Source organism: Gastrolobium bilobum, unplaced genomic scaffold, assembly GCF_033153095.1.
Source record: "Gastrolobium bilobum isolate Gb01-03AN ecotype WA unplaced genomic scaffold, APGP_CSIRO_Gbil_v1 utg11755, whole genome shotgun sequence".
Lineage (NCBI taxonomy): Eukaryota > Viridiplantae > Streptophyta > Magnoliopsida > Fabales > Fabaceae > Gastrolobium > Gastrolobium bilobum.
Window position 1 is genome coordinate 53,040 of NW_026899932.1, and position 25,960 is coordinate 78,999.

At 36.1% G+C, this 25,960-nt stretch overlaps 1 protein-coding gene and 1 non-coding gene across 3 annotated transcripts in view; both read left to right on the top strand.

Annotated features, from left to right (window-relative positions):
- The window catches only part of LOC133294244 (DNA-directed RNA polymerase I subunit 2), a 28,597-nt gene extending 13,591 nt beyond the window's left edge, over window positions 1-15,006 (top strand). For both annotated transcript variants that reach the window (XM_061492897.1, XM_061492898.1), the window contains 21 exons: window positions 2,212-2,289; window positions 2,421-2,466; window positions 2,604-2,784; window positions 2,866-2,918; window positions 3,014-3,087; window positions 3,238-3,355; window positions 4,772-4,859; window positions 5,129-5,244; window positions 6,546-6,673; window positions 6,772-6,851; window positions 9,821-10,062; window positions 10,146-10,310; window positions 10,451-10,615; window positions 10,702-10,776; window positions 10,962-11,065; window positions 11,144-11,219; window positions 12,072-12,200; window positions 12,281-12,421; window positions 13,035-13,247; window positions 13,784-14,029; window positions 14,130-15,006. In XM_061492897.1, the coding sequence (XP_061348881.1) occupies window positions 2,212-2,289; window positions 2,421-2,466; window positions 2,604-2,784; window positions 2,866-2,918; window positions 3,014-3,087; window positions 3,238-3,355; window positions 4,772-4,859; window positions 5,129-5,244; window positions 6,546-6,673; window positions 6,772-6,851; window positions 9,821-10,062; window positions 10,146-10,310; window positions 10,451-10,615; window positions 10,702-10,776; window positions 10,962-11,065; window positions 11,144-11,219; window positions 12,072-12,200; window positions 12,281-12,421; window positions 13,035-13,247; window positions 13,784-14,029; window positions 14,130-14,549 (2,938 nt within the window). In that variant the 3' untranslated portion in view covers window positions 14,550-15,006. The remainder of the gene's footprint in view (window positions 1-2,211; window positions 2,290-2,420; window positions 2,467-2,603; window positions 2,785-2,865; window positions 2,919-3,013; window positions 3,088-3,237; window positions 3,356-4,771; window positions 4,860-5,128; window positions 5,245-6,545; window positions 6,674-6,771; window positions 6,852-9,820; window positions 10,063-10,145; window positions 10,311-10,450; window positions 10,616-10,701; window positions 10,777-10,961; window positions 11,066-11,143; window positions 11,220-12,071; window positions 12,201-12,280; window positions 12,422-13,034; window positions 13,248-13,783; window positions 14,030-14,129) is intronic.
- A 9,775-nt stretch (window positions 15,007-24,781) lies between these two features.
- LOC133294248 (small nucleolar RNA R71) lies at window positions 24,782-24,888 on the top strand. The gene has a single exon (XR_009749171.1). It is a non-coding gene; the product is annotated as a small nucleolar RNA R71 (small nucleolar RNA).
- Window positions 24,889-25,960: the final 1,072 nt, after the last annotated feature.

A 25,960-nucleotide genomic window follows, 5' to 3' on the forward strand; every position in this document is an offset into this window, starting at 1 on the left:
TTTGCTCCAGTTGCAAAGATGAATACAGTGAGAATCTTGTTGTCCCTTGCTGCCCATTACAATTGGGATATAAATCAATTTGATGTGAAAAATGCTTTCCTCAATGGTGAGTTAGAAGAAGAAGTCTACATGGAAATCCCGCCTGGTTTTGATTCTGTGAAGGGGGAAAATAAAGTTTGTCGATTAAAAAAGGCCTTGTATGGATTGAAACAGTCACCTCATGCTTGGTTTGGAAGGTTTACTAAGGTTATGATGACCTTAGGATATAGACAGAGTCAAGGAGATCACACTCTTTTCTTCAAGCACTCCCAAAATGGGAAGCTTACTGTGCTCCTTGTATATATTGATGATATTATTATCACAGGTGATGATTTTGTGGAGAGACAGATTCTGCAGACACGACTTGCCTCTGAGTTCGAAGTCAAAGACCTTGGGAAACTGAGATATTTCCTAGGGATAGAAGTAGCTCATTCAAGCAAAGGAATTTTTATCAGTCAGAGGAAATATGTTTTTGATCTTCTCAAAGAAGCAGGGAAGTTCGGGTGTAAACCCTCTAATACTCCTATTGAGCAGAATCACAAGATAGGCTTTGAAGAGGAGAGTCCTCCAGTTGATAAAGGACAATATCAACGGCTAGTTGGAAAATTGATATATCTGGCTCATACTAGGCCAGACCTAGCTTATGTTGTTAGTGTTGTCAGTCAGTTTATGCACGATCCAAAGGAGAAACACATGCAGGCAGTAGAGAGAATTCTTCAGTATCTTAAAGCTACTCCTGGTAAAGGATTGTTATTCCGACGTGATGGTAATCTCTCTTTAGAAGTCTACACTGATGCTGATTATGCTGGATCCGTGACCGACCGTCGTTCTACCACTGGTTATTGCTTGTTTCTTTGCGGTAACTTGGTGACATGGAGAAGTAAGAAACAAGATGTGGTTGCCAGATCAAGTGCAGAAGCTGAATTTCGAGCTATGGCTCAAGGCATTTGTGAGTTATTGTGGCTGAAAATTGTACTTGATGATCTCAAAATAAAATGTGAGGGACCTATGAAGCTGCTATGTGATAATAAGTCCGCTATTTGTATAGCTCATAATCCAGTTCAACATGATCGGACTAAACATATTGAGGTCGACCGCCATTTCATCAAAGAGAAACTTGATAGCGGGTTGATTACCACTCCATACATTCTCACTGGGCGTCAATTAGCTGATCTATTGACAAAGGGACTTCCTTCAGACAGATTTCAAGAACTTACTAGCAAGCTGAGAATGATAAATATCTATTCCTCAGCTTGAGGGGGAGTGTTGTAAATATTAGGTCTTTTATTATTATTAGTATTTGTTGTATTGGGCCAAGCCCATTAGGTCAAGAATTAGGGTTTTTAGTCTCTATAAATAGAGACCTCTTTGTATCATATTAATACACAATTCAATAATATTTCAAATACCCTTTTCTTTCAAGTAGTTTATATTATTCTCTAACGTGTGTTATAAAATGTTGTTAGTTTTATACCTCGAAAAACTTTCATATGTCCATTAACGAATAGTTAGATTTTCTTCTCTTATAAAATTAAGAAGTTAAAAAGATGATTTTCAGTAGTTATACTAAGTTCTATTTGATTTGATCCTCTTTCTTCCCTACATTGTTCCTCTCTCCTCTCTTGATGGATTGCTTTTATTATTATTATTATTATTATTATGATAAATGGGAGAGTTGCAATTTAGAATATGCTGGCAAACATATTTCCAATTTTTTATGATTAACCAAATGAGTGGTAACAAAGATTCCAAGATAGTTAGTTCACTTCAGAATGATTAACCATTCTTTTGGTTTAACTCATTCTAAATTGGAAATATGTTCTTCCAGATATCCTAATTGTAATTCCCCCTAAAAAGTTTAGATGTTAATGTGAATATCTGATGCATGCTATTTTGTGTGCACGGAATTAGATATCTAATGCGTGTATTCTGCATTAGTCTGATTAACTGGCAATTAGAAAACTAGTTGATATTTTTGTTGAGTTGTTGTCCAAACAAATTATTGCATTCAGATTTTGAATTCATATATACATGGGAAATCAATCGGTTTTATCACGTCTTTCTGAAATTGGTCTTTTTTGTCCAAACATGAAACATGATTTCTTTAATGTTTAACTCCTCATTTTGAATACTTTATGATTTCTTTTAAGATTTTATATTTTAATTGTCCAGGTGTGTAAGAGCTGATCAATCTTCATTAACAGTAAAATTGTATTACCTTCGTAATGGGAGTGCAAGACTAGGTTTCTGGTAAGAAGCCTGTGGTTAATTTAAAAGATCTAATCCCAACTATCTTCCATACTTCTGTTTTAACCCCTTAATAAAAGTGTTCACGATTTGAGATGTAAGTAGGAATGTTTCATCATTATATCATTTTGCAGGATAAAAGGAAGGGAATACTTGCTTCCTGTGGGTATTGTTTTGAAGGTAATGATTGCTGACTCTATCAAATTACCGTAATTTTTTTTTCTAGGGATGGCTTACTATCGGTTCCTTTAGCTTTCCCTTGTTTGGTTTTGGCTCTGTAAAGATTTACATATGGTGCTACTGATCGTTTGTAACAGGCCCTCATTGACACCACTGACCGTGAAATTTATGTAAATTTGACAAGCTGTTATAATGAGAAGTATGAAAAGGGAAAGGGTGCTGTTGGGACCCAGCTTGTTGGTGAAAGGGCAAAAATAATCTTAGATGAAGTTCGAGATTTGTCTCTTTTCACTCGTCTTCAATGTCTAGAATATATTGGTAGATAATGTGGCACTCTTCAAGGTCCCTTTGTTGAACAATTTGCATATTTTTGTATTAATTTCTTCATTTTAAATTCAGGAGAGCACTTCCAACCCATTATGACTGAACTTACGAATGACAGCTATCTTATTGTGAGTCTTGGTTTATCATTATAATAATTTGATTATTGAAAGGTCCTATTTGCCCTCATTTCTGCTGTGCTTCCATGAATTTCTTTGTTTCTTAGGTTGCTGATGCTGTTATAAAGGACTACATACTTGTTCATCTGGATAACAATTTTGACAAATTCAATCTGCTCATGTTAGCTGCTTGCTCTTCTCTTCTATGCAATGATTTTGAATAATTATTTTCCCTAAATTGTTTCTTATGGACAAAAATTATCTTTGGTGGTGGATCATTGTTTTCTCACATTTTTACTTTTGATTGGCCTCTCTTTTCTTCCCCCTTTAGTTTCATGTTACAGAAACTTTTCTCACTTATAGATCAAACATCAGTGCCGGACAACCCTGATTCTTTGCAAAATCAGGAGGTTTTACTCCCTGGCCATCTGATTACACTTTATCTTAAGGTAAAAGCTTTAAACCCTTTTTCATAAAATATTCCTTTGTCAATAGTAGTGGTAACATGTCATCCATTGTGAACCTGATCACATTTCAATCATAGTTCAATCTCAAGCTATTGAAGGCATATGCTAGCTAGCATTGATGTAATGCCTCTTTTCTCCCTGTTTCCATTTGTCGTTTGGAAATTGGCTCTTGATTCTTTTCTCCAGACCCCGGGAAAAGTATGAAAAAAAAGACTCGAATGGTATGATCCCGCCGTCACCCCACAATGAAAGGAAGTCTAGAATGGTATCAAATTCTAAATTTGATGTTTGATTATGCCGTTTTCAATTGGTATAATTCCTTATAACTAAAAGCAACTAAATAAAACCTTTCTCAATTCTTAACACTGAGCCTAAAACTTACAATTGCAAGAAGCAAGAATTAAGAGGGTGGACTTAGTAGTCTAATGTCCACGCTTTAACTTGCACCTATATTTGAAGTAATAACCTCGGCCACCTATGTTTGATACTTTGACCTCTGTCTTTGTCAACCACAATTACTGCTTCCTTTCCTATCACTATCACTGTCACCACGATTGCTACCTCCACCAACTGCTACAGCTGCTGCCACCATCACCTCTGCCACTTTTTCCGTTACTCCGACTGCCACTTCCTCCACTAGAGCCTCTGACAGCATTGCCACTGCCAATACAACACCATCAGTGTCACCAACTCTGTCAGCACTTATGTTGCCTCTACTGCGGCTATCAACCATAATGAAATATTTAGTTATTTATATATATTTAGCTTTAAAAATTATGGCTAAAGATTTATTTCTAAAAAATCTAGACCATACGCCCAAACAATAATAATATAATTTAAATTACAATTTCATTTCCTGATTCTGTGTAACCCAGACATAAATTTTAAGGTTTTGAACTATTTCCATTTCAGTAGTGAAGTTGTAATTCCAAAACTCAATGTTAATTCTATTGAAGCCTTAAATAGATTTGTGGTGTCTTACTTTTCCTCAAGAACATGACTCTCTGATTTTCAAAGAGAGGAATCCATGAGTTTCACTGGGAAGGACCTTGTCCACTAGTCCTATACAAAAGTTATTTGTGTCTTTCTTTCTCTAAACATGACAGTATGACACTGTCATGTTCCAATAAATCTTATTAGATCATATTCATTTCATTACGCTTTTAGAGTCATAATACCCCATACGTTTGTCTAATGTTGGTTATCTTTTTTAATGTGTGGCAAATGGAATACTCTTTCTTTGTATAAGGCTTTTATTATATTCTGCTTAGAGGGCTCGTTTTGAAAACCTTTTGCTGTTGTGTTATAGTCTTTTTTTAACAAACAGAGAGGTATCTATACCTATGTCTTTTTATATTTTCATGATTTCTTGCATTTATACATCGTTGTCGATCCTAGGAAAAACTGGACGATTGGCTGCAAAAGGGAAAAAGACTTCTTCTGGACGAGATCAATAAAAAAAGCAAGAAGTTTAATTTCAGCGACAGTATGTGGATATTTATTGGCTCTTTCAACATAACATGTTATTTCCTAGCATTCTCATTTTGTTCTATCTGCTAAAGTCTTTGTTTGTGCTTAATTGCTGTTAGATGTTTATTGTATAGATTCTGGAATAATTACGAGCACATAAATGATTTAGAGATTCTTCCTTTTATTGTTTATTGCAGTCTGTAAACTGGTATCTGGTACCTAAGTTGGTGATATTTATCACAAATAATTCTTATCATTGCATCGTTTACCTCTTCTGTATTACAGTTCTTCAAGTTAAGAAAGTTATGGATAAAAATCCAGCAAAGCAAATCAGTACAACTGTTGAAAATTTGTTGAAAACTGGCAGATTGGTTACACAAACTGGTCTAGATCTGCAGCAGGTATTGACTTCCCAATTATTAGTTAAATTATGTCTCTGTTTGTATTTGCCAGCTGCCAATAGTCTTTTTGTTTCCTTCATTGTAATATTAATATTCATGGGCTTACACATAAGAAAATGCTTAAAATTAGATATTATTTTGTATTCCTTCTCTTGTCAAGATGATTAATTGCATTTATCTTTAGTGTTTATATAAAGTATTAGGTACATAACCATATTGTAAAAATCATGATTGATGCATATATTATATTTTTTATGCTTTCAGTTTGTGAGTATGTTATTTTTTTTTGCCCTTTTCTCGCTGAATGTTCTTCCCAGGCTCCTTCTATATGATACCTGCACTAATCCACAAAACCTTTCTCTAATTATATTGTTCGTTTAAAGATTATTATCAGTGGCCTATGAAGCATTCAAGAAAGTGACCAGATATTGAGAGAAAAGGGAAAGTAAGAGAGAAAAGAGAGGAGAGAGATCTGAAAGTGAATATTATTGATGATTGAATCGAACAACAGTAACTCTTATAGTTATCTGATGACTCAGCATTGGGTTAGTTGTAAACACTTACTACTGAACACCTGTTAAGTAACAGACAGGTGTCGCCAATCTAGTGTATACAGAGGTACAGTAACATATACAGAATTATTAATGATGAAAATACTGTTATACCCCGAAATAGTATACTGATAAGCATGGACAATTAAAGAAGGAGTCATGTCCATGTTAGAACACCTCAAATTCTAAAGAGATACTTCAAACTTTGATGTGCTGCTGTGTGCTTTTCCGCCAGCAATATTTTTAGAAGGGGAAGACATTGATCTTGGAGAATCTGTTGATTTATGCATTAATATAGTTATTATTTATCACATTGCTTATCCTTTTTTAGTCATAAAATAATAAAATAACATGTCATTTTGTATTACACCATGAAAAGGTTAAAATTCAGGGAACCCCCTCTTACTATAGGTCTTCTTTTTTTTTTAAAGAAAAAAACCATATGGTTCAAAACTCGGCAACTTGACTCCCTAAACTTACCAAAAAATTGTACATAGTCCAAAATTAACCCCCTGTGCATGTGCAGAACATGCACAGTTTGGTAAGTTGAAGGAGTTGAGTTTTGAACCACAAGGAGGTCTTTTGAAATGGCCTGTAGTTGAGGGGGTTTCTTGCATTTTAGCCTTAAGTAAATATTGACTAAACTGTATTAATTAAATTTCATGTTAATTATGGCAAGAATAGTTTAATCTGTTTTTTATTAGCTTGATGACCTTGTTAATTATTCATAGATTATTTTTTCTTAATCAGAGGGCAGGCTATACAGTTCAGGCTGAAAGGCTAAACTACTTACGTTTTCTTTCACATTTTCGTGCTGTTCATCGAGGGGCCTCATTTGCTGGACTACGTACTACAACTGTGCGGAAGCTGTTGCCTGAGTTAGTACATTTTTGCATAATCAGCAGATCACATGATCTTGTTATAATATACGTACATATCTGTGTTTTATCTCTCTAAGGGCTTTTTTCTTAAATAGATCTTGGGGTTTTCTCTGCCCTGTGCACACACCTGATGGGGAGCCCTGTGGATTGTTGAACCATATGACTTGCACTAGTAGTAAGTTATTGATCTCTTTTTTCCTTCCATCTCCATTTTATTTATCTTCCCCTCTTAAGAATTGTAAAAAAAGAAAATTGCGAGATATTTGTAGCTAAGTGTACTTGTTAGTGGCCTTCCATTCCGTGCCTTGACCTATCACTTACATGTAGGAAGATTATTAGTAATTAAAAGAGATTGTGGATCAAATTTTGTCACATGACTTTCAAATGAACACTATTCCCTAGACTTGGTTCTCATGTAAACTTCAGCTATCATTTTGTTTAGGGAAAGTTACAGAATAGTATTTTGTTTAAAAAAATTTCTAATTTAGGAACAACGAGCTACATGACTAGCTAACGAGTGGTCGATGAATAACCATTTATTGACTTGATCATCCTCTTCATTGGTTGCAAATAATTCCATTTTTGTAATTTTCCCTTTTTAATTTTTTAAAATAATTATATTTATAAGATGAACCCTTATGATGTTTTAATATGTTATATGTAGCTGGACTTTGGATAAAAAACCATAATTTAATTAAACTTATATCCTTCCTATACTTGTTGCAACCAGTGTTTAAAAACTCGACCCGGCCATCTTCTCGTCCAAGGTCAGGGGTCATAGGGTCACAGGTTCAACCGAGGGATCACAGGATCACTTCGCTGACCCGGTTTTATACATTAGAAAAATAAAAATATATATTCTATATGAAAAATTCAAAAAAATCAAACCACCAATCATTAAAGATTCAAAATATACTTAACATAATTCAACCAATTACATCCATAAGTCAATATTCACTAGCTAATTAAAGTATCAAACTATCAAAGTATAAAGCACATAGTCCAATGGAGTCAATGAAAATTTATATCATCAAACTCAGACCCTTCTTGTCATTCTCATGCACCTATAACAGTATGTGAAAGGAGATCCCTTACCCAATAAAGAATAGTGGAGGAGAGGCAACGACACGATAAATTAATGGTGGTGAGAGAAGAACCAGCACGGTGGAAGAGATCACCAGAACAGGGAGACTGGGTCTGGGTCTGGAAGAGAAGAAGAAGAATGATTCAGATTTCAGATCTAGTTCTAAATCTAGGCAGCAACAAGTTTTTGTTTTATTTTTTCTTTTTTGCACATCAAACGACGTCAGTTCGTGTATAATTTTTTTTATTTTAGAAAAAATGCAATGACCCCTCTAACTCGGGAGTCACGGGTTCAACCGGGAGTTTCAGGGGTTAGAGGGGTCAACATGCAAGTAGGGTCTAACTACTAACCCGAACCTTTAGATAGAGGGGGTCAGTGACCCGGAGGGGTCGACCCTGGGGTGGGGTGGGGTTTTAAAACCCTGGTTGCAACACAGTCATTGTGCTTGAACTCTTGGTTGATACGGCCCAAAGAAACAGAATCTCCTGGTTGTGGCACTGTGCTGCATTTGCGCATCTAGCATGTTGTAAATATAGGATGGATAATTGTTTAATTATTATAGATTCATTTTTCCCTTTTATTAGACAGATTATAAGGAAGATATGTGACAGATTATATGTCTGATTTGCTTCTTATTTGTTTCCCTAGAATCAGTTCTTTATTTGGAAAACAATTATTTGTATTAATCTATATATTGTTAACATTTGTACTTGACATTCAAGTAAATTATATTCAGATTCAGAATTTCAAATTTCAACTCAGCACAACTTAATGCCATCAGTTTTGACACGCATATCTACTATCAAATGACAGATCATAACCATTGGATCATGTGATGTTATGTTTGTTACATGCATCGACAAGAAACTAAGACTTAACACTGTGGATTAGGAATTTATATACAGTGAAACTAGGGTTTGTTTTATATTGTTTCCATCAGCTTTATTGTAAAAATTGATATCATATTTAGAATGTCTGTGTGTAAGAAAAGGAAGTATACAATGACAGCATGGAGCTTGTGCATAAAACCATTGCTGTCTTACCCTGCAATTCCTTGTGCCGCCATATGTACTTGTATTAACTCTTCCTTTGGCATAATTTATCAAAAATAATGTTTTGTGCACTAGCTATGCTGCATTAAAGCAGGAAGTAGATCCAGACAATTCTATTCTTTGGTTTATGGTAAAAGTGGCTCTACTCGGGGAAAAAATAATTGTTTATATTGGTTACATCAAGTTCTAGATAGATGCAAGAATGTGTTTGGTTTGAAAGATATATGCATTTTTAGTTAAGGGCTTGGTATTTACCAACTATGGCATAAATTATGATTAGAGGAAATGATGCTGAGTTCAGTAACCTGGACATACTACGTTGCCAAGAAGTTTAATTACAATTTGAAAAATTAGGGAATTACTTGTGCATTAAGATAATTGCTGGTATGAAAGACTGCTATAAAATAAATAGAAATGCATTGACAAAATGAATGGGAGTTAGTAAGTTCTACCTCTCTGATGAGAAATTGTGAGAAATAAGTATCTCAAAATGTAAGTTGGTAGTATTGCATTCCACAACGTGCTGGTGTGTGAGTCCACATTAACTTTATGGCTATTAGACAGCAGTTCAAGTGACTTGGTATTTTTGGGTTTAATCTGAAACATTCTACGTGGGCCAGAAGGCTGATATGTAAATAAACATGGCATATTCCTCCATCTGAAATAGCATGGTCTAATAAGTGAAACTCTGGCATATGCTACTCTTAAGTTATCTGTCTGAATGATAAAATATTTAAAATATTATGTTACGATCCCATGTGCAAGGTATGGAACTTGGAGTCCTACATTGGTTGTATGAGAAACTAATGTGGGGTTTATAAGGCCTTGAGCACTCCCATCCTTTGAGCTAGCTTTTGGGGTGGTGCATCCCAAGGTTCTTATCATATTATTATTCACAAATTATAGAAGTAATTTTTATTGTTAGCAAGAATGTTCATTGTTCATCAGTAATGCAATTCTTAATACAATAATTATAGTTCACTGTTTCTTTTCTCTTCTTTATTTCAGGGGTTACGTCATTCTTTGATTCTCAAGGAAACATTAAAGATTATTTTAAAATAAAAATGTCTATCCTCAATATTTTAATTGAGGTTGGAATGACACAATCATTGCCAAAGCTAGTTCTTCCTGGCCCACCTGAAGTTCTTACTGTTCTTTTCGATGGTTGTATTGTTGGTTGTATACCTTCCAGTGAAGTTGAGAAAGTTGTGGCTCACATACGTCTATTAAAAGTGTCTTCTGCTGCAGTGGTTTGTTTTTGACAAAGACAAATTTCTTTGATCCCGATAATATATTATTTCCTTGATATTGACTTCAAAATTATGTGATGCAGATTCCTGATGATCTGGAAGTGGGATATATTCCTTTGAGTATGGGTGGAGCATATCCTGGTCTCTACCTGTTCACATCCCCTTCAAGATTTGTTCGGCCAGTGAGAAATATATCAATTCCTTCCAATGGAAGTGAAAACATTGAATTTATTGGGCCATTTGAACAGGTCAATATAGAAATTTTTTTTTTTTTGTGCATCATATAATTGTTTGGAATCAATCAAATAAAGGCACCTTTATGAAGATGAGTACGTTAAACTGGTGATCTTTCAGTTATTTTTGAAGTGATTTTTATGTTCCTTGTCAGGTTTTTATGGAGATAAGATGTCCCGATGGTGGAGATGGTGGAAGAAAGAGTTCATTTCCTGCAACTCATGAAGAAATTCATCCAACAGGAATGCTTAGTGTAGTTGCTAATCTGACGCCATGGTCAGATCATAATCAGAGCCCACGAAATATGTACCAGTGTCAGGTTCTATGTCTTTTATGTCGTCACTTGTTGTGTCCAAATCAGCTTTAGCTACAGGTTTTTACATTTTGTGGGTGTTTATGTTGTAGATGGCGAAACAAACAATGGCATTCTCTTCACAAACAATTCAACATCGTGCAGATCAAAAGTTATATCATCTTCAGGTTTGTTCAAAACTGCTTGATATAAATTTTAGCTACCCTCTTTTCCAAATAAGATAAGTATTGGTCTTTTATATTGGAAAGCAAACCTGGGAATATTGTATCCCTTGCATCTGATATAGCATTCCTTATACTTTCTCCTCCTCTTAAGAGTGTTATAACTTGAATATTTTTTGGGGCATTTTCAGACTCCCCAGAGTCCCATTGTTCGGACAAGTGCATATACTAAGTACAACATCGATGAATATCCAACAGGCACAAATGCTATAGTTGCAGTTTTGGCATATACAGGGTAACTGCTTTAGTGCGAAGCAACTGTAGTTTCAACCTTCTTGTGCTATTTACAAATGTCTTCTGTTACGGATTACAGATATGATATGGAGGATGCCATGATTCTAAATAAGTCATCAGTGGAACGTGGAATGTTTCATGGACAAATATATCAGGTTTGATACCTGACCAACTAATTAAGCTTTTTGGATTTGAATGCATCAGAGTTAATTTCTCATGACACTTTATAGTGAGATGCCATGACTTTAATGTTTGATTTTTGTAGTTTTAGCAGTCTGCTCTGAGTTAGTTATCTTTGATTGAAACTTCATGGTTGCTCTACGTTTTCTCCCTATGTTGTTGTTTTTTAATATGATCACAAGATCATACTATGGGCTTGGGTTGTCCCCCACTCCATATGTCTCTCTCACACACGTTGCAGCAAGTAATTGATTTTTGACTTCATACACTAGCAAGTCAGGATTTTCTATTGAGCACCATATTGTTGGCATGACCATTTGTCCTTGTTTTTCCAATAACATTCTATTAAGCACAAGGTATTTAAGGTCCAATCTATCAGGCCAAATGATCACTTTTGGGTATGGCCAAGGTGAGCCTTTATGGTCTTTCTGGAGCCTGCAAAGTATCGATGTTTGTTGTGACTTCATTACATTAATAATGTGCTGAATGTACTGATTTACGCATGTTGAGAGAGAGATAAAATAGAACCATAATGCTGAAAACCATGTTTCAATGCACACCAAGGACAACTGGATATATATTAAACTAATAATGAGTACACAAGTCCTGATTTCACTTATTAATATATATACAGTGAACTTGACACTAAACTATATTAATTACATATCCAACAATGCATGTATCTATTCTTTCCTTTTGCCCCCTTTTTTTATAGTGCCGTAGTCTGTTTATATCGACTTTCTCTGCTGTTTGATATACTGAATTACAGATTCTCTTTCGTGCTGCAAATTATGACCCTAAATTTTCTTTTATGACTGTTTTGGCAGACAGAAACTATTGACTTGACTGAACAAGGCAGCAGATCAGACCGCTCCTCAAGAATGTTCAGAAAAAGTGTCATAGAGAAATCAGGCTGTCCCTCTCTTGATTCAGATGGACTTCCACATGTTGGTCAGGTTTGCCTCCATCTCTCCCTCTCCCTTTTCTTTCCTGAATTCAACATTGTTTAGAAAATATCTTAATGTATGACTTTCAGATGATACGACCAGATGAACCCTATTGTAGCATTTATAATGAAATCACGAGTTCCATACACACCTACAAAAGAAAGGGTTCTGAACCTGTTTATGTTGATTATGTTGCTGTTGATGTCAAAAACAAGAAGCACCTTCAGAAGGTGAGTCAAGAAAATTGACTATAATATCCTTGTTTTAATGAACTTCTGTTCTTTGCACAGATTGATCTTGTCAATGAATGAACCATGTTAATTGCTACCTTTAACCTTTGGTGCTCCATTTACTCTGATTACTTTTTTTTTTTCTTGTCCTTTTGTTATTGTACTTTAAGGATGATTTTTTTTTTTTTTTGTGGTAAACATAAGGATGATGTTTTAGCCTACCTGTTACCTGTACTTCTTCCCTGTCTTGAATGAAATTTATTTTATAATTTTATAATACAACAACCAGATGCCTTAATTTGATTTACTCATTTCTCATAACAGATTCTTTGATTTGCAATTAAAAGTTTTTATTTTTTTCTCTCATGATAAATTTTTATATGAGCCACTACTCTGCTTAATCCTGGCTGTGTTCCGTATGTTGTTACAAAAGATGTGTACAAGCAAAAGAAACAAAATTTTATACTAGATAACCTTATACTCAGAGTTGTTTGATTTGATTAGTCAGTTTGAGTTTGATATATTTCTTTATTGGACTTGTACTTATCTTTTACTATTGATTACTCAGTTTGATTTGTTAATTTTTAGTTCATATTTATAATTGTCGGAGCAGGTTAACATACGCTTTCGACATCCTCGGAACCCTGTCATTGGAGATAAATTTAGCAGTAGACACGGGCAGAAAGGTGTTTGCTCTCAGTTGTGGCCAGACATTGATATGCCATTTTCTGGATCTACTGGGATGCGCCCAGATCTCATCATCAATCCGCATGCATTTCCTTCCAGGATGACGATTGCTATGCTTTTGGAATCTGTTGCTGCTAAGGTACTACAACTGAATAAAAATTTAGGATATAATCATATAAATTATCAGTTTTTTCATTTGTAGTAGTTGATTGACGATGAAGATACGTCAACGTGTCAAGTAATAATCATCTTATTTCTATGCCGTTGACTTAATATTTCTCTGCAAGATCATTTTTTTATGCTTAGGCTATTATCCACCTTACGAACTATAAAGCACCATACTTATACTTCAAAATGTATTGCAATACCTGAGTCGGATTCTTCTAGCCTATATGTTTCAATTTTGTTTTACTTTTGTTGAAATTTTGTACTAATACAAGTATAATACCACAATGATTAAATAAATTATGGTATTTTATTGTGTCTACAGTGGCTAATGCTGACTTATGAACATTGTTATCTTTATTCTAATTTAGGATTGTGTTTATATTATATCATTTTCATATGTTGTTACTTGTATTTTAGACAAACCATTTTTGTGTCTCTTGCCTTCAGCTGTGCTTCCTTCTAGGTTAGGAAAAGATATGAAGGACTAATAATATGTTTTTCTTGTAGGGAGGGAGCTTATACGGAGAATTTGTAGATGCTACTCCATTTCGTAGTTCAATGAAGAAAGATAGTGAGGAAAAGTCAGATTCCCTTGTTGATGATCTTGGTTTTATGCTAAGAGAGAAGGGATTTAATTATCATGGTTTGGAGGTTCTGTACAGTGGGGTTTATGGAACAGAACTCACGTGTGAGATATTTATTGGGCCTGTTTATTATCAGCGGCTACGTCACATGGTTTCAGACAAATTTCAGGTGAACAAAGTGATTGTTATGCCTTCCTCTAACACAGTGCCTACTGTCTAATGAAGCTATACATTTGTTGTTTAATACCGAACCTTTATTTATGTTGCAGGTTCGATCTACTGGAACAATTGATCAGGTCACCCGGCAGCCAATAAAAGGAAGAAAGCGCGGTGGGGGAGTTCGATTTGGAGAAATGGAACGTGACTCTCTACTTGCACATGGAGCTGCATATCTTCTGCATGACAGATTGCATACCTGTTCTGATTATCACATAGCTGATGTATGTTCCCTTTGTGGAAGCATGCTTACGACAACATTCATCCAGCATCAAAAACGGCTAGTGCGCGAGATTGGAGGGCTACCCCCGGGAAGAGCTCCAAAAAAGGTCACTTGTCATGCTTGCCAAACGAGTAAAGGCATGGAGACAGTCGCTATGCCCTATGTATTTAGATATTTGGCAGCAGAGTTAGCAGCAATGAACATAAAAATGACCCTTAAGCTAAGTACTGGAGCTGGAGCTGGAGCTTGATATGTTTGAGAGTATAGTTTTAGTTGCTCCGATGATATATGCTTTGATTGAATGTGTTACGATTATTATTTGCATGAACATGAATGTCTCATGGGTGCTCACATCATTAGTGATACTACAGAGTGCAATCTGAATTGCTGGCTGCTTTTAACGGATCCAGATAGTTGGGCAAGGATTGAGGTTCATCAATGGTGTCAACTGTCAAGCTAGACATTAGGTCAATTGTTCTATGGATTCATGTGATGAGGCCTCGTATTATATCGTTGTAACTTGAAGGAAATAGGTAGGTTTTAGAATATTGTAAGTTATATAATAACCTTTCTTGTGTTGTGGTGAAAGTACCCTTGATTATTTGAGGACACATCCTCGGGTATTATTATATTTTCATATTAAATTATATTGTATTCTACGTTAGTAATTCCCATTTGTAAAAGTAATCGAAAGTCAATATGATAATTGTCACGGTTGGATTTTTACATGTCATTTTTTTGAAGGGTTTAAATATCTTCATCTTTGATTCATCTTACACTTTGGATGAGTCACGTAATCGGCTCAAAAAGTCAAAGTTTGTCGAGATACGGGAAAGAGTTAACTTGCTTCAAAGAAGTAATTAAGGTTGGGCTAACTTCCAAAAAAAATCTATCATAATCACAACTCCTCCTCCCCACTATTGGAAAATGTAATTATGTTTTACTTTTTTGTATTTAAATACTTCGAAAAGAAATTACGATGATCTAAAAACTCAACCCAAATATTTTAATTTTGTGGTATGTATATTTTATGGGTTTTATTTCTCTTATGTCGTATAAGATAAATTTTTTCTCTTACTCTCCTAATAAATGGTAGGAATCATTTTATTTTTTAAAAAAGAAAAGAGAAAAAAATAGAACACGAAAATCAAAGTGAGAGTAGGAGATAAATTTTTTCTTATGTGACATAAGAGAAATAAAATCTATATTTTATTAGGGTAAACCACATTGTAATCGCCATTGAGCTTAACATCTTGGGTGACAAAATGCATCTTTGTGAATATAAGCGTAGGTATTTGTTATTACACGTAGAGTTAAGAATGGTATCTGTGAGGACAAACACTTATATAATAACTCACCGAAATACATAAGATTACATGACCCTTAATTGTAATGAATCATTCAAATTTTGCTATATTAATTTTCCATGGTAGGATGCTGGCCTTCTGACGGGTGACCGAGAATTAAAATTTAATTCCGAAGATGAGGTTTGGAATAAGGAGGGTGATTTCATTGTGTTTTCGGTTGTCTTGAATGATACTTGCCTTATGTTTGTTTTGCTTTCCATTTATAGGCACAGTGCATTAGTCACTAATGAATGTTATTTGCTTGATCCTACTAGTCAGTCATGTGCTTATCTCAAAGATTAAGTTATGCATGTGTGAGTATAAATTAATTTAAACTACGAAATTGCTAATTATTCTGAAATGTTCTTCCAACAATTTTCTTTCTCTATGTTTAAACTTTGGTCTTCCCTTGCTAGTCATTATTGAATATCGAGGAATCTAAAACCACTAATCGTTGAAAATTGAATGTCATTCTTGTCTCTACGTAATCACGTTTGACTTCAATTTGTTTTGAGGTTTTTATTTGTTTGTAATGCATCTAGGCTTTTGTTTATTTTGCCTAGCATTGAATGATAGTTTGAGAAGGAGAAAAAATAGTTCAACTAGATGTTTAGAATAAAACCAAGAAAGTTTTAATTCGCTTTTTTTTTTTCTCTGCGAATTTTTTTAATGAATAATAGAATGTTTTCATAAATAAATATAGAATTTTAATCAAATTAAAAAAACCCTAACAATTCATCGATATTTATAGGCTTTAATGTTTCTAAAGGGAATGTAGATAAGTTATCTACATTCGCTTCCAAAACGACGTCGTTTTGGATTAAAAAATTATAAAGAAAAAGACTATTATAACCCTGAAATAAACTATAATTACAAAACTACCTTGATTTCCGCCTCAAAACGACGTCGTTTTGGGCTAAATGTAGATAAGTTATCTACATTTACCGTAGAAAAAACGAACCCATATTTATAATATATTTTGTTTTGGATTTGCCCACTCAGATACTTGAGAGGTGGGAACTCGTCCAGCGTATTGCACTTTTAAAAGTGGGTTAAAAAACTTAACTCATCTTATCCCGTTGAATAAATTTTTAGTGCATCAAATACATCGTTGCTTTCATTTTATGACACGTGAACAAAAAAGTCGTATCATCTATTTTTTAGATGATATGATATTTTTTATTGTCATAAAATAATTAGACAAATATATTGAATATTTAATGTATCTTATGCACTAAAAGATTTATTCCACCCCGCCACCAACCCGCCTATAACAATTCTCCAATAACATTTATACAAAATGGAACAGAAAATTCACTAGCATGCCATCTTCAGGACCCCATTTACAGAAAATCCCACCTGTAATAAAAGTGATGTTTAATCCCCCAAAAAAGGAATCAGCAGTGATAATCATAACTTGTAGCGAATCATGTATAGGAAAATCAAATTGATGATAGTTTTAGAGGCTGAGAGAAACTCGAGACACATTGACTAGAAGCGTGATGAGGAGGAAGGCTGGTGTAGAAAACAAGGTGGCAGATAATTTGTCAAGAATTCAGGAGAAGGAATTGCAAGATGGTCTAGAAAAAGAAATAAATGACACCTTCCCTGATGAGAGAGTGATGGCTATTTTTGTGCCTCCTTGGTTTGCGGATATTGCCAATTACAAGGTGGTAAAAGAGTTGCCTCCTAACCTTACTAGGCAACAACAGAAAAAGTTTCTGCGGGATGCAAGGAGATTTTATTGGGATGACCCTTACTTGTATTTCCAATATGCTGATGGAATCATACGGAGGTGTGTGCCAAAATTTGAAGTGCATGAGATCCTGTGGCATTTCCATGCATCAGACTATGGAGGACACTTTGGAGGTAATATAACTGCTCAAATTTTTTTACAGAGTGGTTATTATTGACCTACATTATTTAAAGAAGATGGGGATTATGTTGAGAGGTGTGACAAGTGTCGAAGAGCTGGGAATATTTCCTGCAAGGATGAAATGCCTATGAATAGCATATTGGAGGTAGAACTTTTCGACGTGTAGGGAATAGATTTTATGGGGTCATTTCCCTCATCTTATTCCAACCAATATATCTTGGTGGCTGTAGATTATGTGTCTAAGTGGGTTGAGGTTGTTGCTCTTCCCACCAATGATGCTAAAGTTGTGGTGAACTTTCTGAGGAAGAACATCTTCACTCGGTTTGGTGTTCCTAAAGCTATTATCAGTGATGAGGGGACACACTTTTGCAATAAGAAGTTGATAGTTTGCTTGTGAAGTATGGAGTGAATCATAGGGTGGCTACACGTTACCATCCTCAAACCAATGGACAAGTGGAAGTGTCAAACAGAGAATAGAAGAGAATCCTTGAGAAGACTGTTGGGAATTCCTTGAAGGAATGGGCAGGAAAACTCGATGATGCGCTTTGGGCATATAGAACTGCATTTGAGACTCCAATAGGTATGTCTCCTTATCAATTGGTATATGAGAAGTCTTGTCATTTGCCGGTAGAATTGGAACATAAAGCTTTATGGGCAACCAGATTCTTGAATTTTGAACCAACAAAAGCTCTTCAGAAAAGATTGCTGCAACTGAACGAGTTGGATGAGTTTAGATTATCTGCATATGAGAGTGCTAGGGTGTATAAAGAAAAGACCAAGAAGTGGCATGATAGGAAGATCAGTCCAAAGGAATTTGAGCCAAGCCAACAAGTTTTACTGTACAACTCTCGCCTGAGACTATTTCTAGGCAAACTCAAGTCTAGGTGGGCTGGTCCGTTTGTGGTAAAGAGAGTATTCCCTTATGGAGCAGTTGAGATATCTCCTTTGGATGATGATAGACCTTTCAAAGTCAATGGAGCTAGACTCAAGTTTTATCAAGGAGGACCTGTGAGAAGAGACATCGAGACTCTGTCTCTCAGAGAAAACAACACTCGAAAGAGGTAACCGTCAGGCTCGTGACGTTAAACAAGCGCTCATTGGGAGGCAACCCAATGTAGAGTTTATTTAAATAATAATAATAATAATTTGACTGGCGCTGGTCGCGCCAGTATGGCGCGGTTGCAGTGCCAGATTGAAAAAAAAATAGAGAGTTGGAGCGAGCACTGCACCAGTATGGCGCGGTTGCAGCGCCAGAATATGGGAAAAGAAAGAATTGGTGCGACTGCAGCGCCAGTGTGGCGCTCCCCGCGCCGCAGAAAAAAAAAAATCGCGCGACCCGCGCGAATTCCACGCCGGTTATAAGAAAAGTGCGTACCAATTTTTTTCTTCATCCCCCCCATTTTCCATTCAAATTTTCCCCTCTCCCATTTCTCTCTTTTCTTTTTCCTCTCAACTCCTTTCAACTGTCAGTTTTTCCTTTTCTTCACATTGCTTCACAGGTAAGTCTTCTTTATTTCTTTCTTTTAGTTAGTTTTCTGATTAGTTATTTGTTTAACTGTTTTGTTATTTTATTTTCTAATTAGTTAGTTAGTAGTAGCAATTTCTGTTTTCTAGTTAGTTATTGGTTTCTTTTGAACTACTTACTATGTTGACTATCTGATTTAAAATGCTGAGTTGTATGCTAAAATGAGTTGACATTCTGTTTTCTGAATTTGATTCCAATTGTTACTTTGTTCTGTTTAATTCTTGAGATATAGTTGGGGACAACACCCGGGATTGTACATTCAATTGTACGTTAGCTCTTCCACTAACTATACAATCGTCATCACCCGGATGTTACATACCCACCAGCTTCCGCCTGGTTCGTCCTCGAATCACACCGTACTGGAAGAGAGGCATGCTCTGATACCACTTGTAACGCCCGGCCGCTTCAAGAATCAACGAAAATCCCCACATACTAATACGAGACTTTTCAGTGTGCTTTTTCCTCACTCGCACACTTCCCGGGAAAACTTCCCAGGAGGTCACCCATCCCTGAATTGCTCCAAGTCAACCACACTTAACTGTGGAGTTCTTCCGATCCGGGCTACCGAAAAGTAGATGCATCTTGTTAGTATAGGTAGTATCAATTAATTCTTATAAACTATCCTCAACTTTACTGTCTTATACCACCACAGTCTCTAGAATCCCTCTATTTTCGGTGTTATTCGATTCATTCATGTACCCCTCCCGTTGATAGTACGCTAGCTCTTCCACTAACTATACATTCAATTGTACGTTAGCTCTTCCACTAACTATACAATCGTCAGCACCGTGGATGTTACATCTGACGAGGAAGATTTAGATATCGCTCCTGATCCTATTATGAATTATAACACTTATATCAATATTTGTGCTAAGGCTGATCATGAGTTAGTGGCCAAAGCTGGCACATAGGACTTAATGTTCCTGCATCTCCTAGAGCACCCCGAGTACCTCTTCCACCCCGTGCTCCTGAGATTCCACCAGTTGTTGCTTCCTCTTCATCATCTTTAAGGGTATCTATTCCACCACATGAGCTAGTTTACGAGGATTCACCGAGACTCGCATCCTTGAGGGATTAGCTTAGGCTGGGGCGTAGATTATGCATCTTACCGGCCACAGTATCCGTTTGTGCCCCCAGCTCCATATTACCCAGTACCTGATGCTGCTCATGCACCGATGCATTCAGTACCACTAGTTCCTCCATTTGCTGAGTCATCACATGCTGCTGAGGGAGATGACATTGAGGAGTGATTATATCTCCTTGCTGCTGGAGATTGTTTTATTTTCTTTATTTTAGTTTATCTTTTTCGAACTTTTGCTGTTTTATTATGACCATAGGTTGATGTTAGGGTCATTTAGATGATGTGGGTTTTATTTATGTCCCATACACTCTGATGTTTTTTATTGTGCGAATTATAGTTTATTCTATATATTACTGTTTGTTCCATGGTGCAGATATTTCAATAATCTTTGGGTTTAAATATTGCTGAGGACAACAATTCTTTAAATCTGGGAATGGTAGGCATTGGGAAGCACTCTGGAACTGCAATCTTTTCTATCAGGGGAGATATTCTAAACTCTTTACATTTTATTTTTAGTTAATTGTTAGTTTGTGTTGCTCTTATTTAAAAAAAATTTGGAAATATATTTCTGAAGCAATTCTCAGGTTTAAATGTGCTTACCTAGTTAACTTGCTGGATTCAATCTTAGGAAGCATGTTTGTGTGACATTCTGGCATGACATTGCATAGGTATAATTGGATTACATGATTGCTCGTTTGTCTGAATTGATGTTGTGAAATTCTGATAATGCCTGAGGTTAATTTTCATGAGTCTATATTGATACCACAGCTTGTGAGGTTTGAGCTTAAACATTGAATTTTCTTGTTGAGAGACCCCACTGTTGTGAATTTTATTGATTTATTTTTACCATTGCTTATTAAATTGAAAATTATATATTTTACATATTTGTCCTTATTTTACCATTAATTCACTATTTTTCAAAACAACTGAATTTTCCAACTTAAGGGGACTGATTATTGTAGTACTTGGTTTACAATCCCTGTGGAGACGATACTCTACTTACTCATTATATTACTTGTGCGATCGGTACACTTGTCGGTGAGCATCAACGAGGTTTGGCTTCCTTCTTGGCAAACATATATCTAAGGGCTGCATGGTCAGTGTGGACAGTAACTTTGGAACCAAGGATGTATGGCCTAAACTTCTCACAAGCATATACCACTGCTAGTAGCTGTTTTTCAGTGACTGTGTAGTTCACTTGAGCCTCATTCAATGTTTTACTGGCATAATATTTTCTTCGGACAAATTTATCCTTCCTTTATCCTAAAACAACTCCAATGGCTTGATCACTTGCATCACACATTAATTCAAAAGAGAGGTTCCAATCTGGAGGTTGGATAACTGGTGCAGTGACCAACTTACCTTTCAAGGCTTCAAAGGCTCCCAAATATTTAGTGCTAAATTCAAACTTTATATCTTTCTCCAATAGCTGACAAAGGGGTGTAGCCATTTTGTAGAGTATTTGATGAATCTTCGGTAAAAACTAGCATGTCCCAGAAAACTCCTAAGAGTTTTCACATTAACATGGGGTGGCATTTTGGCTATGGCTTCTACCTTGGCTTGATCAACTTCTAATCTGTTCCTAGAGATTTTATGTCTTAAGACAATTTATTATTTTACCATCATATGACATTTCTCCCAGTTGAGATCGAGATTAGAGGAAAGACATCTTTGTAAGACTTGCTCCAGATTTTCCAAAAAGTGTTCTTAAGACGTTCCCAGCATTGAAAAATCATCCATGAAGACTTTTACTCCTTCACCTATTAAATCAGAAAAGATAGAAAACATACATCTTTGGAACGTTGCTGGAGCATTGCATAACCTGAAGGGCATTCTTCTAAAGGCAAATGTTCTGTAGGGACAGGTGAAGGTAGTTTTGTGTTGATCCTCAAGTGCTAATGGAATATGGTTGTAACCTGAATATCCATCAAGGAAGCAGAAATATTCTTTTCCAGCTAAATGATCTAGCATTTGATTTGTAGATGGAAAAAGGAAATGGTCTTTTCTGGTGTCAGCATTGAGTTTCCTGTAATCTTGGCAGATTCTCCAGCCTATGACTTTTCTAACAGGGATGAGTTCATTTTTTGCATTTAACTCCACAGTTATGCCTTCTTTCTTGGGAAGGCATTGAACAAGACTCACCCAATTTCTATCTGAAATAGGGTAACTGATTCATGCATCTAGCCACTTGATTGCCTCTTTTCTTACCACTTCTTTCATGATGGGATTTAGCCTTTTTTGATGCTCAACTGAGGAACTATCAGGGTTAGTCAATAAAATTTTATGCATACAAAAAGTAGGACTAATACCTTTGAGGTCAACTATGGTCCATCAAATAGCTCCTTAATATTTTTTCAGATTTTCAATCAGCAAGTCTTCTTGATCTTTGTTTAGGAATGATGAGATGATGATAGGGAATGTGTTGGCGTTCCCCAAGTATACATATTTCAAATGTTGGGGAAGTGGCTTTAGTTCCAGCTCAGGTGGTTGTTCTGCAAATGGTTTTTTGACTTGTTTTTCTGTTTCCATTCTCTGCAGAGGTTCATGTGTTCTTTCTTGCAAGTAGGGTACCTGCTCTTCGTCATGCAACTTTTCCAATTCTTATGATTCTTCTTCATCTTGCTTAATGCTGATGTTGGTATCTAGAATAGACACCATAGCATATTCTTCCATATCTTATTCATTATCACGGAACTTTATAGCTTTCATGACATTGAATTTGATTCATTATCATGAACTCTCATGGTGAGCTCTCCTTTTCGTACGTTGATGACAGCTCCCCCAATTGCTAGGAACGGTCTTCCCAGGATTATGGGAATGTCAGCATCAGCTTCGTAATCCAGGATGACAAAATCAGCAGGAAAAATGAATTTGTCCATCTTGACCAGCAAATCCTCCACCTTTCCTTGTGGCTTGAGAATTGATCTATCAAGCATCTGCAATGTTAATGTGGTTGGCTTTGCTGGGCCTGTGGCAAGTTGTTTAAAAACTAAGGAAGGTATCAGGTTGATGCTTGCTCCTAAATCACACAAGGCTTTGCCTTGGTAGTTGTTCCCTATGACACAAGGGATGGTGAAACCCCCAGGGTCTTGCAATTTAGGTGGAAGTTTGCCCAAATATTTGCAGCTTTCCTATGTCAAAGCTACAGTCTCATACTCTTCCATACGTCTCTTTTTGGAGAGAACGTCTTTCATAAACTTGACATATTTGGACATTTGTTCCAATGCTTCCACCAAAAGGATATTGATATGAAGCTGCTTTAGGATGTTCAGGAATTTGCCAAATTGTTTATCATCTTGCTGCTTCTTTGTTCTTTGAGAGAATGGAACAGTGACTGTTGTGTTCTTTTTTGTGGAGGTTTTACAGTTTGAGCTGTTCCAGCTTGAGCTTGCTTTTGTTCATCAGACACTTCGTTCCTTAGGTCTTTTGTTTTCTAAACTTGGACCAGCTGAATCCTCTTGTTGATGTTTAAGAGACAACTCCTGATGGTTCTTCTGGTGATTTGACAGGCTCTTTCTTAGTTCTTTTGGAAGTTGCCTTGGAAGAATTTGTGGATTGGTTTGTAGTTCTTCCACTTCTCAAAGTGATTGCTTTTACCTGTTCCGTTGATGAGGTAAAAGGGACTTAAGTATCCCCTGACAATTTTCCTGGTGCTCTGGTATTGAGAGTTGCAGCTATCTGACCCAGATGGGTCTTAATGTTTCTAACAACATCATCATTCCTTGTGACATACTCTTTTACATAGTTTTCCAAGGAATTGATGAACTGTTCATCTCTAGGGAACAAAGCATCATTTGATCTTCTATTCTTATCAAATGCTCCATTTCCTCCATTGTTGTTATGTTGTAATTGTTGTTGCTCCATAGCCTTGTTATGTTAAGCGCGTTATCAAAAGACTCATAGAGCACCCCAGCCAACGCCTTCTGAGATTTGACCAAGGCGGTATCCAATTCCTTCACCCGTCCCTTATACTGTTCTAGTTCCTCCTTGCTAGCTAAAGCACATTTCAGGGCGTGCTTAATCTCCTCAAGCTCGGCCGTCAAATCGTTGTTAACCTTCAAAAGGTCGTCCCTCTCCTGAGTCACTTCATCCACTTTCTTCAGCAAGGAATCATTAACCCCTGATAGGCGCTTCACCTCTTCGCTGTCCTTTTTCAGTTTATCATTGCTTTCTTGCAACGATTTGTTGTCCTACCTCAAATCCACGACCTCTTTCCCCAACCGCCCCACTTTTGCGGTCGGATCCTCAGTCTTGCGCCCCAGTTCCATAAGACGCTCATTTTGTTGTCCCTGGTTTGATTGAAGTTCCTGCCCCCAAAATTCTCTGCATAACATACTGGTGCTGTTAATGGGAAGTTTGTTGAATCATGTTCACCACCACAGGCTGGGCAGTGCTCACTTTCTGGAGTTGTGAGTCGAGAGACATTGGCCTTGTGTTGATTTTTGTCAGCCTTCAAGCTCTTTACCTCATTCATCAGAGCTGCCAACTGAGCTTCTATGGTAGTCTATTTGTCTAACTCCATCATACTAGGCTTCTTGACTAAACTCATTCTCTTAATTCCTGTAAAAAATATTGTCCTGCAGCAAAATGTATGTGAGATTGAGAAGTATGATCTATACCTTTGTAGAAAGTTTGGAGAACTCCCCATTTTTCTACCCCATGGTTAGGACATTTTCTGATTATGTCCTTGTATTTCTCCCATGCCTCATAGAGATTTTCTTCATAAAACATTTTGAAGCTTGATATTTCTGCTCTTACATTAGCTACATGGGACATGTGAAGAAATCTTTCTATGAACTTGTTAGAAAGCTCCTCCCATAAGTGTATAGATCCAGGGGCAAGTGATTTCATCTAAGTTAGAGTAAGGGAACGACCTCATTCTCATACTCTCATTTGACACACCTTCTGCTCTAAAGTTATCACAAATATCTTGAAAATTATTAAGGTGAGTGTATGGATCTTTTGTTGGAAGTCCATTAAAAACTCCAGCTTCCCTAATCATGTTGAACATGATAGGTTTAAGCTCGAAGTTAAGAGCTTCTACTGGAGGAAAAATCACTCCTTTTTCTGGTCTGTTCCTCGAGGGAGCAGCTAGTGCTATGAAATTTTGTTCAGGAAGTATTTCTTCATTATTATGATTAATGTGATCAGCCATCTTTCGTTCTGAATTATTCTTCCTTAAATCTCTTCTTCTTCTATGAAAAGTGCGTTCAGGTTCAGGATCAAAGAGAAAGAAAGGTACCTCAGTGCCAGAATAAGACTCAGTTTCAAGATTTTCACTCATAAACCATGACACATAAACAAAGTTAACAATAGTTTAATAAATAAAGAGAGAATAATGAATAATATTAACAAAGTGTAAAGAAGAATAGTTTCAAAAATAAAACTTAGTGTAAACTATCCTCGGCAACAACACCAAAAATTTGTTGGGAGCTAGGTGCTTTGTAGGACGTTCTCTAACTTAGTCTATCAAGAGAAAACTCATCCATTCTTAAGATATTGACCCAGTCAAGTGCACATATCAAGTAATAAGTGGGATTATTAGTGCCCAGATTATCGTTCCCACGAAGATAGTAACTCTAAATAATACTTTGAACTAAAACTTTAAAGAATTTGGAAAGAATAAAAGAACAGTTTTGATATGTTTGGTCTCTCGTTCCCTAGTATCTTAGGGACGTTCCTCTAAAGACAAAAAGTGCAAATTGACTCTAAACAACTCCTCGCGTCGTTATATATTCAAGTCCTTCATGATTTCAGGAGGAACGTCAAATCATTAGAAGTTTGGTGTTGTGGTACTGAAATGATAAATACATAATTTAAATTTTAACAATAA